Below are 13,612 nucleotides of genomic sequence, written 5' to 3' on the forward strand. Positions count from 1 at the left end.
CGTCTGCTTGACATTTTACTATTTTATGAGAACTAGTAAGCACTATAATGTAAAAGAGAGAATAGAAACAAAGCAGTGGAAACCCTGTGCAGATGGTAATGGATGTTAGAACCATCAGCAATGGGTTTCAGCTCACAGTAGGCCTCTAGGGTGCAAAGCCTTCTGCCCAGAGCCCAGAGCATCTCACTCACCTTTCTTATGGGTAAAATTTCTTTATGTAAAATTGTGTTGAAATGAATGCACTGGAGAATTCATTCTCATTCCAGAGGCATCCAGGTATCCTCAACTCTTTGTAGTAAAGGTGATCCTAACTGTATGAGGAGACCTGGGAGGGGTTAGATGCAAACCACCTTTGTCCTTCCTGACTTACTGAAATTTTTATGATAATATTTGATTTTGTCAGATGTTTTCCAGTTGGAAGAAACTATGGAAAATGAAAATGTGCCTGCCATTTGATGGCGGGACAAAGAGTGGATAATTGAACCACAGCTCAGTTCTTGTCTTAGTCCATTGAGGGTACTGTAACAAAACACCAGAAACTGGGTGGCTCATAGATAACAAAAATACATTGCTCACACTTCTGGAGACTGGTAAGTCCAAGATCAAGGTGCAGGTAGATTAGAGGTCTGGTGAGGACCCACCTTTTAGTTCACAGAGAGCACCTTCTTGCTGTGTCCTCTCATGATGAGAGGGCATGGGACCTCTCTCAGACCCCTTCTATAAGGGCACTAATCCATCTCATGAGGATGGAGCCCCATGGCTTAACCCCCTCCCAAAGACCCACCTCTTGATACTATTACCTTGGGGGATAGGATTCAGCATGTGAATGGCAGGGTGCATTTGACATTCAGACCATAGTAGTTCCCTGTTCCCTTTGTAATGAAAGTGAGGCAGGACAGGGAGGTAGCTGAGGGGTAAAGACACAGTCTACTTCTCTGCTTTGCTTAGAAACTGGAGTCATCCTCTCCAAGTGTTTTAAAAACGAGCTAGATTATTCTGTCTGCAATAGTGTGGTACCAACTTCTCAGGGTACTTACACTGACACTAGGGTTGGTGGCCCGCTTGCTTCCCCCACCTCAGCCCACACTGGGGCAATAACAAATGAACCCTCAAGAAGGGGTGTGAACAGAAGAAGGGGCCCAGCAGCTTCTGATGTTAGAATGGGGTTCAAATTCCAGGACTGTGGAATCATTGTTTCAAGAAGGATGCCACTTGTCTTTTTCCAAAACACAACAAATCACACATTACATTAATTTTTAGGCAGAGACAATACAAAAGAAATGATACACTAAGGGATACTAAAAAGATTTAGGGTCAATTTAAGCTTCATGGTAGTTCCTTAAAGGATCAAGCTTCCTGGAAAACCCCATATTTTTTTGCCAGTTCCTTCTGCCCTTCAGAGAGAAAGCTGGATTTCACAAAGGATGCACTACGTGGTTAAACTTTGCCCTAGAAAGTCCTTAGGTTTTTACAGATATGTACCCATTGTACAGCGTCTCTGAGAATAGAAGTCGAATCCGAAACTGTGGCATGGCACAGGCTTTACAGACAATCAGAGCCTAGCATCATGATGTACCCTGAGTGAGTAAATTACCAATCCCTCTTGGCCCCAGCTTCCTGGCCTATTAAATAGGAATAGCAACAGCACCTGCCTCATGGTAGTGTAAGGGCCAAGTGGAACCACGCTCGCAGAAGATACAGTACAGTGCCTGCAAACAGCACCCAATAAATATTGCTGTTATTTTTATTACTTTCCTTTCACCCACATTATCACTAATACAATAATCCTGTAAAGTAAGTGTTGCGATTCTCATTTCATAAATGAGGAAATAGAATCTCAGGGAGATTAGTGGTTGCCTGACTAAATTCCCCTTGTAAATATACTCTCTCCAAAGAAGAGTGACTTCCTGTCTCTGGCATGTGAATGTGCCGACTATAAGATATTCCAAGTCTCAACTGGACATGCCCTTCCCAGGTGCGCCAGGCCAGGCCCTTCCCAGTGTACCAGATAGCACATTATAGTGCAGGAGCCAGGAATTCAAATCCCAGTGACCTCAGGCAAGCTCTTGTGACCTCTTTGAAGATTAGAAATAATACCTATACATGCCAAACACATATTTGTCATTCAGTGATCTTCCATTACCAGCTATTCTGGCTAGGGCCAAAATCATACAATGACACCTGGAAATGGCACCTCTAATTCTCATCTGGAGGCCAGTCCTGCGTCATCTAAACCTAGAAGGTACATATCTATGTCCACCTACCTATCAAGGCTCTGTACAGCACAAACCCAAAAAGAAACAGAATAGGGGAGGGGTGTACATCCCATGTCTTCTCTTTTAATTTGCCAATCCACAGCCAAAAGCTTTGGCTTAGCACAGAACCAGGGCTGTTCTAAGTCACTTAATAAATATTTGTTGCCTGACTATATAATAAAACATTGGTTCTGCCAGTAGAGAAAGGATTTTCTGCACCAGGTTCCTCTCTACCATGATTCTAGTAGAGTAAAGCAATTTTAAAGGTCTCCAAAGCATGATATCATGAGAGTTATCTATTTCTTTTTAAAAACCCTGCTAGCCACAGTTACCACTGTCAGCATCACCAAGCTACATAGGTTTTCACTACATAGGTTTGCATTGCTTTGGGGCCGTGTCTTGGCCCAGCCCAGTCTTCTCATGTTTATCCATTCAGTGTCTCCACCAACATCAAAAGAATCTTTTAACCCCACCATTTTTTAACACACCACTTTCTCTGGAACTTTAAAACATTCTTTCCACCTTTCACCCTGCTAGCCCGTTTGCAGGCGTCCACCAAAGCCAACTCATTCCCAGGTAGAGCTTGTTCTATCTTTCAATGAACTGTGTTCAAGTTCAAGTTCTGGCCATGACCAAGGATAAGTCTTTCCCTCATTCTGGGTCATGATGTCCTCATCTGTGAAAGGGGGTGGTGGGCCCAGAGGATCTCGAAGCCTCCACAGGTCAAAGATCATACTTCTCCAGCATAGTCTCCCTCGCTCTCTCTGGACCTTAGATTCTTCACTGTAGTTCACACCTGGCAAAAGTGATTACTGAATTCTTTTCTGATTCTCGTTGTTCATGCCTCAACAGGAAACATTTTCAATGCTATTTTCCCTTCATTTTCCTCTGTAGACTGTAGACTGCTTTGGGATTACGTCTATCAGTTGCTTTCTGACAGCCGGTACGAAAACTTCATCCGATGGGAGGACAAAGAATCCAAAATATTCCGGATAGTGGATCCCAATGGACTGGCTCGACTGTGGGGAAACCATAAGGTAAAAGGGCAGCAGATCCTTGCTCTATGAACTAGTGCCCCCCCCCAAAAAAAAAGTGCATCTCTAGATTGGAGGGTCATTGTCTGTTCTACTTCCTAAGTCTGCCCATTATCATTTAGTTTATTCCTCATTGGAAGACCGTCACAAAGGAAGGAAATAAATAAAGATGCCTCTTTCCATGTTACTTATGCCAAATGCCCACTAACTCAGTAAATCTCAGTTTGATAGACTGCATTGTAAGTATCCCTCAGTGCCACTGCCCTCCACCTGGCCCTGACACCCCTGCTGTCATAGGAACTGGGTGACAGGGAAGTGTTATGAGCTCTATGACTCATGGGGGACCTTTGGGAAGTGTCACTTCTGTCCTGCTCAGTTGGAAACTCCCATGTTCACAGAAGTCCATTTCTACATGGAAAAATATGTCTCTGGACTGTAAAACCTTGTTTTTACAAGAAAACAGTGCAGCAAGTTTGCCCCACAGTTTTCCAAACTAGGAGGAAATGGAATTTACAAAGGAAGTCTTTTATAGAAAGGGAGACTGTTCCAATGTGCAGATATAATAAGTGGAGAATCATGATCCAGGTCAGACAATACATAGGTAGCTCTGAGGTCAAGCTGGAGGTACCCTGGTGGCACCGGGTGGCACAGCCTCAGCTCAGGGACTGAAAGGGCAGGGATGCACAGCTGAGCCCTGCCAGGCCTGCAGCCTCCTAAGAAGGCAGTCCATGCTCTGACTGGGTTGAGAAGGACCTGATGCAGGCCATGACCAAATATGGCCAGGCCTCACTGACAGACACTTCAGTGTGTGAGTCACTGAGAAATACTTTCTGCAACTCCCAGATTGTACCGTGGCTCAAGGGCTCACAACCACTGTATTCTTGCTGCCACAATAGGAATTTAAACAACAACAACAAAAATCTCTTCCTTAAAATGACAGACCAGAAACACATTTAAGAAAGGTCGTGGCAACAAAAAAAGAAATTCTGTATGGGTCAGGAGGTGAAGGAGGACCCAGATTGTGGGAATCTTCAGGAAATCGCTGGGGCATAGCAGAGAGCAGTCTTGGAGGAAGGACCTGAGGGAGGTGGCTGGGGTTTTATTGGCCAGAGCTTCAGGCCTTGTGACAAAGGGTGGTTCACCCTAAAGGAAAACCTTGGCCTCAGTGTATGTGAAAGCCAAAGGGAAGGAAGAGGAACGAAGGGGTCTGGAAGGTGGCACGTTAGCAGGTAGTGTTCCCAAGCTGGCAGGGCCACGTGGACCAGCTGAGGAGCTTTTATTTTAATAGCTCCCCCAGTTCCTTTTCTGAGGTTCATTTCATTGTGTCTTTGTGCTTTTTTTCTCTCTTCCTCCTTTGAACAAACAGAACAGAACAAACATGACCTATGAGAAAATGTCCAGAGCCCTGCGCCACTACTACAAACTAAACATTATCAGGAAGGAGCCAGGACAAAGGCTTTTGTTCAGGTAGCACTTCCGTTTTCTTCCTTTCCTTCTTTTAGGAGGATATTGTCTTCTTTAAATAAGGGGGAGGAGGGAGATTGTTAAGATCTCTACCTGCCTATCTGATCCCCAAAGCCATTATTGCAAATATTACAAATTGGATACCAGGTGATGGTTTGTTGAGATTGAAGGGGGGAAAAAACTTTTTATATTGATGTCTGGCCTCTAGTAAAGCCAAAACTAAATATAAACACAGTCTGACTCACCTTTAAAATAATGCAGTGGCCAAATAGTATTGTCTGGCTTTAAAGTCCAGTATATGTAAAGGGAACAATCAGAGTAGCCATTGTCAATGTCAAAGTAAGGAATTAAACCTGAACTTCCAGGTTCTCAGCCTCATAAACCAGGGTTTGTCAAACTGCAGGTCATGACCCAGAGTGAGTCATGAAATAGGCTTAATGGGTCAGTCTCTGTTTTTTTTTTTTTTTTTAATGCAATAGAAAACAGGATAAGATAGAGATGAAAATAACAGACTGCATCACATGAAGAGTGACTGTTGATTCACAAAGATTTGGTTTCAGCCGTGTATGTGTGTGTGTTTGTGTGTGTGTGTGGGTGGGTGGGTGTGTGTGTGTGTGATGAATCATGATGTAAAATATATTTCTTCTAATGCTTCACAGTCAAAAAAGTGTGAAAGCCCCTGCACTAGATATTCTTCTTTTCAGAATTCCCACAGCTAATGAGTTCCAGCCATTTATCCTACCATATATATTATGATTTCAAGAATTAGAAAAGAAAAAGAAGGTATATAAAGGACCACTCAGGAAAGATAGAAGTAGTCCCCCGACATGGTTAGTAATTGATGCAGTGGCATCAAAGATGTGGGAGAATATGCGAGCAACAAATATGACCTTAGGTTAAGAGTTTGGGCAAGTGGACAAAGAAAAGAGCCACAGTTGGGACTAGAGATATGGATTTGGAGTTGTCTGTATACAGGTAGAAAATAACACTATGGATGAACACATGAGCTCTCTGGGATGGTGGTAATTATTGGAAAGAGCAATTAGGCTTTAGCTTTGAGAAGGAGTGGAAATTAAGGAATAGTAAAAATAATTGCAGTCTTCCACAAAAACAGAAAAGGCTATTCAAGAAATGAATAATGGAAGAATGGAATAAATACAAAAGAACCCTCCTAACTCTGGCTCTGTTGATGTCTTCTCTCCATCTTTCATCCTAAACTTAATCCTTGGGTCCCTGTTCTTCCTACTCTACACTTTTTTTCCTGAATGAATTGATCCCATTATATGACTTCATTTGTCACCTCCATTTTGTCACCAAACTTAGATCAAGCTCTAAAAATTTCCCAGAAATTCCAAATGTGCATGTTCAAGAGCTTCTTTTAACACTTTAAGGACTCCCACTTAAATATCACATTAGATTTTCAGACATATTAAGAAAGAACTAGAAATTCCTCCCAGAATTCTTGCTATTCATCATCCGCATCACCATTCTTAATTGGTCTTGAAACTAGAACTATTTTTAATTCCTGTGTCTAAGTGAGGCATGGTACTGAATTGTCCATTCTGTGTTACTGAGGCTTAGAAGCCTGGGAACCACATTTCCCAGGATTTGATGCCACATGGTGCCAGGTTGGAGTCTACTACCAATGACAGGCTCTTGCATGAGACTGGGAAGGTAGAGGAAAGGCAAAAGCATTGTTCCTGCTTCCCTGGCAAAGAAAGCTGATGTCTGTGCTTTGAACGTTCCCACCAGGATTAATTCAGCAATCTCCTTCTATGTCTGGTCCACCATTCCCCTGCCTCCTGAATTCATAATACACACTTCTGGTGTTCCTGTGACACTGATATGATTCCTTTTGCTTCAAGTACATATCCTTTACCTTTAAAGTACACATGCCCTCAAGGCCCGCGTCAGTTCTCCTACCTTTACAAAGCCTTCTTCAGCTCTCCCAAATGCTCTTCCTCCATCATTTCTTGAGTTCCCTTGGCCCTTAAACACACCTTGATTCCTATTTTTAATAGGTGTATGTATGAAATCCTTCTCCCCACAACTGGATCATAAGCTCCCAGAAGGTAGAGGATTGTACTTTATTTTTTATTTATTTTTTTAAAATATTTATTTATTTATTTATTTTCAGCGGACACAATATCTTTGTTTGTATGTGGTGCTGAGGATCGAACCCGGGCCGCACGTATGCCAGGCGAGCGTGCTACCGCTTGAGCCACATCCCCAGCCCCAGGATTGTACTTTATATAACTCTGTTTTATACCTTAGGGAGGGTTTCAATAAATATTTCATGACAAACTTGGTATAAAAGACCAGAAGATTACTATGACAAAGTAGTCCAAAGGAGAAGGCGGTAGTTTCGAGAACCAAGTACAGTCTATCTGTGGAGTTGGCCTAGAGGGATCGTTAGTGACTTCGGGATGTTGAGGGAGAAGTTTTAGCTAAGGGATAAAAGCAGAAGACTGATGCTACACATCACACTGCTTCAGAAGTTTAGCAATAGTGGGCAGAGAAGAAAATCAGTAGTAATTGGAAGGTTCATAGGCTTCCAGTAAAAGATTTTCAGCAAGAAAAAAGAATAGTGCTATTAGTGAGGGAGCCATTGGTTATTTTTGAGGAAATGAGTGTTGAAAGCCAAACTTGCTATAAAATGATGGCTTCTTTATAAGATTTTTAGATATTAAAGGGATTTGGGGTGTGGCTCAGTAGAGCACTTTCTTAGCATGTTCAAGGCCTTGGGTTTAATCCCAAAAGAACCAAAAAAATTTTTTAAAAAAATTAAAAATGAATCAAAGAAAAAGAAGTTTAGGTTTTGAGTGAAGGTAGATTTCAGTATGGACTGACACATTAAGCAGCTCTTTGATGATAAAGCAAAACACAAAGAATGAGTAGCGAAAGGAGTGAATAGGGTTCAAGATAAGGACAAAGCTAAAGATTTATGGGAAGACCTGAACAATGGTCTATATAAGAAAAAGACTGGCAGACTGGAATGGAGGGTTCATGGAAGTGAGCAGTGGACGATAAGAATTTCCTGGGTAGGAATGATAGAAGACCCAGATAGGCAGGCCAGAGAGTACATCTTTGACTTGATACATCTTAGGCTTTTTGAACAAAGATGATGAGAGAAAATGTGTGTTTTAAGGTAGTTTGTCTGCTGCAGGCAGTGTATGGAAAGGGAACAGCATGCAGACATGCTGGGGCTATAGAAGGAGCACTCCCACTGAAAGGACATTTATAACCAGGCCACCTTCCTGAACCATGTCAATCATAGTTGACACAGGTCACTGATGGTATTTCCAAGTGAGCCATTTTTTAATTTAATAGTCAATTGTATCCTTCATGTTAAATTCAAGTTTTGGATACCATTCCCTGGCCCCATGGTCTGGAATAAAATGGATATATGACTCTTGTGGGTCTTTGTAAAACCTAATTCTCTAAAAAATCAGAAACACAGATACATGAGCTGTACCTAAGTTTCCCCGTGGTCCTGCAGTAACATGCCCCATAGATCTGAAGGGTGCTGTCTACCCCACCATAGTCACACTAGACGTTATAGTCATTTTGCCACTTTTTAGGCAATCAGAGGAAGGGGTACCTTTTGCTAATTTGCACCATGTTGGCATTAGCGTTTGGGATCAGCACCTCTCCAGCTACTGTAAGATGACAGGGCCTCGCTTTATGGGTTGGAATTCAGAAGTGTAAAGATAGCTTTGAAGAAATGTGCTCTCTTGACTCCTCCATTTTCTCTCCCAAAGGTTTATGAAAACCCCAGATGAAATCATGAGTGGCCGAACAGATCGACTGGAGCACCTTGAGTCCCAGGAGCTGGATGAACAAATATACCAGGAGGACGAGTGCTGAAGGCAGCCACATGCCACCTGGGCGGGCTGAGGGCGAGGGAGCCCCTGCCCACCAGGATCACTGGAGGCTTGATAAAGCTGGTGGGCTGAGGCCGGCTGGAAAGGAAGAGACCCAGCGATGGCAGGAACACTTCTCTTGCAGACCAAGAGGGATCCCAGAGCACCTTAGACAAACCACCCGGCAAAGGCGGGGCTGGAATTCTGGCGGAGGGCACGAGCCTGGGACTCACGAGTCACATTTCCTTCTTTGGAATCTGTCCACCTGTAATTCCTCACCCTCACCCTTCCACCTGTTGTTAGTCTTATGGTGTTTTTGTTTTTTGTTTTTTTTTAAGAACCTGCAGTTTGACTTTTCATCGTTCATATAAGGGAAGACATCGGAGGTTGTTTTCCTATGGAAATATATATCTATTATATATATTTTTTTTGCAAATCTCACAAAGTACAGCCAGCCCAGCTGGTCAGGAAAGAATACTTGCAGAAGGGATCAGGTTCCTCTTTTTCCTGCCACGTGGATCAGGTTTGTTTCTGTTGCAGTTGGGTCTTGGCTGAAAAAAGAAAAAAAAAAAAAAAGATGCTTTTAAAAAATGATCACACGAGAAGGAGAGCTCTCTTTTTCATTCTTGCTCACCTTCCTTTTCTGGCTCCCCTGTGTCCCGCCCCCCCAACCCCTCCGCCTGCTGTTGCACTTCACATGCCTTTCAGCCGAGTTCAGTCTCCTGCAGAATCTTGGGGATTCTTGGCACCTAAATAGAATCAGTGACCTGGGTGCTTTGTGTCCAGCAGCCAAAATTAGACCCCTATGCCAGCATCTGGCCACCCATCTGAGGGAGGCCAGAACCCTCACAGATGCTGCTGTACTCCAGAAAGATAAGTGCTATTCCAGCAGGCCGTCCCTGAGATGACGGTGAGAACCAACCAGCTACAGCGTCAGATAAGGCAAGTTGTTTGGAAGGCCCCCCCGGCTGCTTGGGATTAGCTTTGCAAGTGCTGCAAATACAAAAAGACCACACAGGCCTGGCAGTCCAGAGACTGGGCAAAAATATTTCTACAGTGGAGATTTGTTTTTGTGAAACAGGTTATTGAAAAAGAAAAGCTCCTCTCTGCTCCATTCCAGAGGCCATCTTGTGGTCAGTTTCCCACAGCACCTGATCTCCCCACCGCCCACCCCCACTTCCTAGCCTTTTTAAAGTTTCCTGGTCCCCACTGAACACAGAACATTTGTGAGGGGAGTACTCCAGAATGGAGTCCCAGATGCAGCCAGGGTCTGCCCGGCCTGGGCAGAAAGCAAGTTCCTCAGATCCATTACTTTCTCCTTCCTTCACCGTTGTATTTCAGAACGGATCCATTCCTGGCTCTTTTTCACCTCTCAAAATAAGGTTGGTAGTGTCTTACAAAAGGAGGGTCGTGCCATCTTAGTACTTCTGTTGATAACAGATTTTTCAGAAAACTGTTTTTAGATTTTTTTCTTCCTTTTCTAGCCATCCACATTAACTCTTCCATTATAGATTCGAATATCCAATTTGGGGAATACCGTCTTTTTTAATTCAGAAAATTAGACCTGCCTTGAAAAGCACCCCCTCCCCATTCCTCCCTGTTTCCTTGGCTCCTCCATTGGGTTAGCGTCTCTCAGCTCTCTGAGGTACTTATATGCTCCACCAGCAGCAGTTCCCTGTGAAGCTGGCAGGCCCCAGGCTTGTCCTCCTGCCATTTCTGAGTTGAGTTGGGGGCACACAAGCAAGAGGAATTCCCCCTGGGCCTTACTGAAAAGGATACCAGCCTGGGGTGGGGGGCAATAGATGAACTATGGTTCACAGACACTGGAATTGAGGAGCCGATCTGGGCTCATTAGTCTCGCTCTGTCCCTGCCTCTTACCAGACCACAGGTGGCGGCCAGCCTCCTCTTACTGTCACTTCCTTCCCCCATTCTGCTTTCTGTGTGAGCCTAGAGGGCCTCATTGTGAAGGGTTCAGTCTCAATCTGCTTGAAGGGGGGTGTGATTCTGCTGGATTCCAGCAGCTGTGAATGTCTTTCAAGAGTGTTCAGGTGATATATTTTCAGCCTCTAAGATGACTGGTACTATATCTCAAATGGAGAGATTAAGCCGAATACCTGGTGTGATCTGAGAGTCACCAAGTTTAAGAACTGGAGAGAAAGGATGGACTTTTTACTGAGGTTCTTATATGAATATGAAAACAGACCAGGGCATGATGTTCCTCTTCCCTGAGATGAGAACATCTCATTCTGGCCACTTTACCCAAGTTTCTGAACTCAGTCTCTTACCATTCCAAGTCTTACAGATGAAAAATGGAGGGAAATGCCTTTTTGCCCCCTAGGATTTCTGTATTCAAAGCAATATCTTATAAATATGTAAGACTTAGGATGACTTCTCCAGCCACTTGAAGTAGAGATGCTAATTCCAATATAATCTTAATTTCCCATTCCAACATTGCCAATAATGATTTTTCTCTTGATTCCCTTCACTGCAAAAGTCCTTGTTCTTTGAGAGAAGAGCTGGACAGTCCGATACCAGAGTTACAGTATTGACGTACTGCAGATCCTGAAGATTTCACATTCAATTTATCAAACCTCAGGGAATCGCCTAACAGACATTGTGAGGGATTCAAAGATGAACCAGGCACAATCCCTCCCCTGAGAGTTTAGATTCTACCTACAGGATCGTCCAGCGTGAAATTTCTCAGTTCAACACTAAGGACTAGCAGTGATGAAAATTTCACCCCAGACTAAATTAAAAGTTCATGTATCATCTGAATAGTTGGCCTTTCTCTGTGGCCGTCATGGGAACTCGTAGCCCACAAAATCTGAAGTCAGGAAAGGAAAATGCAGAGGGGCACTGCTGTGTGAAAGGTGGACGCTCTCGCTCGTGTCTTGGAATTCCCTTTCCCCAAATCATGAGTTCACTGAGCTGTCTCCTTCTGTCAGAAGAGAGCAGTGGTAGCTGGCTACATGGGTCCTGTCGAAGGTAATAACATGTCTCTCAGATATGCTTGATCCAAGGCCACTTGGTCTTGCCCTTAGGCAGCATTGCCAATGTTCCAAATCCCATTTGGAGGTCCCCCACAAGAAAAGAGGAACTGAGGGATTTTCTCCTTTCAACCATCTCTTTAAAATCCTCTGATCAAGGGCTGATACCTTATCCAACTAAAAATGTCCCTTTAGCTGAAATTTAAGTGGCTACAACAGAATTGGTCAAAATGACTAAATAACCCCCATGTCCATCCTTCCCTGCCTAGGCTCCAGCCCTGGATATGTTTTTGAACCATTAACTGCCATTTGCAGAAAGGAAGCCTGAGTATCAGAGAGGTAATGTCACCATTGGAGCAGATAATATGGCAGGGACAGAATTAGGATTGGGATCCAGCTTGACCACTCCCCCATTTGACCCATTATCACCCAGGAAACTGAAGATAAGAGATTTGGAAAAACAGACAAAGAACAAAGGGTAGTTTTCTTTCCCTAAGCATTCGGTGCTAGTCAGAAGCTTTCATTCACTCAGTCTGCTCCTTTTCTGAGCATAAACCTAGAATAAAGGAAGTGATACAAGGAAGCCAGAGGGATGGGGGAGGGAGGGACACCCAATAATCCCTGTGTTGTCAGAACCACAAAAGACTAACCTGATACTCTTTTGGCCCCATCTGCATCAACACTAAACAACTGCAAACTCCCTGCGTCCTTCACACGTCAAGTGAACATTCTCTGTGACTACACCCACCTGCAAACCAGAACGAATCTAGAATGAATTTTTTTTTTTTGGTCTAGTTTCTAATCTCTTGTTTATGAGGTGTGGGGTTTATAAGGGACTGAATCAAATGAATGTAACAAAAAAAGAAAAAAAATGCCTTTTCTCAGGGCCAGTGAGTTGCAAATAATTTTTAAAGAAAAGCCTATAATTACATCATCTCAATAAATTTTTTATAAAAAAAATAGTCCTGGGTCTCTGTTTTTGATAATATGAAATGGAGTCAGGCAAGGTGCTCTGATGAGGTAAATCCTGTCTCCGCTCAATTACAGTGTAAAGGGCAGTCACGGGTTTGCACTGGCAGGAAGCCTCTGTTACCTAGCAGTCTGCAGACAATCTCTAGACAAGTGGCACCAAAAAGGTCAGAGAAGATCATTCAAAGCTCAGCAGCTGCCACAGGTGGAAAAATTTCACCCAAAGAAACCCGGATCAGAGATGCCTGGGCCCTGTGCTGTGTGGAAGATGTTCATTAAGGTGGTACCAAGACTTACAAGAACTTGGTCCTCACATGGTAGCATTCTCCCCTTAGGGTCTGAGCCTACAAGGTACCAAGGGTGTAAATGTAATTACAATGACCTGAAAGTCACTAGTTCAGAGCCAGCCCTATGCTGAAGGTCTCAGCCACAGAGGCCACTGATCAGCCAACCAGTGGGCACTTAGGATTTCAAGATCAAACACGGTGTGATCAACTATCCAGAACTATCCATCTGCCATCAGAGGTAGGCAGAAACGAGCAGAGTAGGAAAGGAAGAAAAACTACATTGCTTTTTAGCACCTTAGATGTAACTTTGGAACAGAAGGGTTTGAAATCAATGGTCTCAGAAAATGTTGTTAGATTATTCCTATAAATGGCCCCAGGTACTCTGTATCCCTTGACAACAGATTGCTGAAATTTGGCCTTCTATTCTGTATCATCAGAACATAGTGCCAAAGAAGAGTCTAGATCCTGTGGTGCCAAAAATGCATTTGAAGGTACTATTTCTAATAATTCATCATTAGAATCAATCACCTGGGGATTACTAGAAATGCAAATTGTCAGTTCCCACCCCATAAACTAAATCAAAAACTTTAAAAGTTTATGTATAATTAATTCAAATACATAAATAAATAAGAAAATTTTAAAAACTTTAAAAGTGGGACAAATCTGATTTTAACAATAACAGATTGTTACCAGTCTGTTTTAACAAGATCTCCAGGTGATTCAGACACACACTGGACTTTAAGAGCCACTGC

At 43.2% G+C, this 13,612-nt stretch overlaps 1 protein-coding gene across 2 annotated transcripts in view; it reads left to right on the plus strand.

Moving 5' to 3' along the window:
• Etv6 (ETS variant transcription factor 6) overlaps positions 1 to 12,567 on the plus strand; it is a 130,310-nt gene extending 117,743 nt beyond the window's left edge. Inside the window, exons 5-7 of one of the 2 annotated variants that reach the window (XM_015498269.2) lie at positions 3,150 to 3,292; positions 4,656 to 4,756; positions 8,515 to 12,567. In XM_015498269.2, coding sequence (XP_015353755.2) covers positions 3,150 to 3,292; positions 4,656 to 4,756; positions 8,515 to 8,620 — 350 coding nt within the window. In that variant the 3' untranslated portion in view covers positions 8,621 to 12,567. The remainder of the gene's footprint in view (positions 1 to 3,149; positions 3,293 to 4,655; positions 4,757 to 8,514) is intronic. The other variant, XM_048787195.1, reaches the window with a different exon arrangement.
• The last annotated feature ends 1,045 nt before the right edge of the window (positions 12,568 to 13,612 follow it).

Source organism: Marmota marmota, unplaced genomic scaffold (assembly GCF_001458135.2).
Source record: "Marmota marmota marmota unplaced genomic scaffold, marMar, whole genome shotgun sequence".
NCBI classification, from domain to species: Eukaryota; Metazoa; Chordata; class Mammalia; order Rodentia; family Sciuridae; genus Marmota; species Marmota marmota.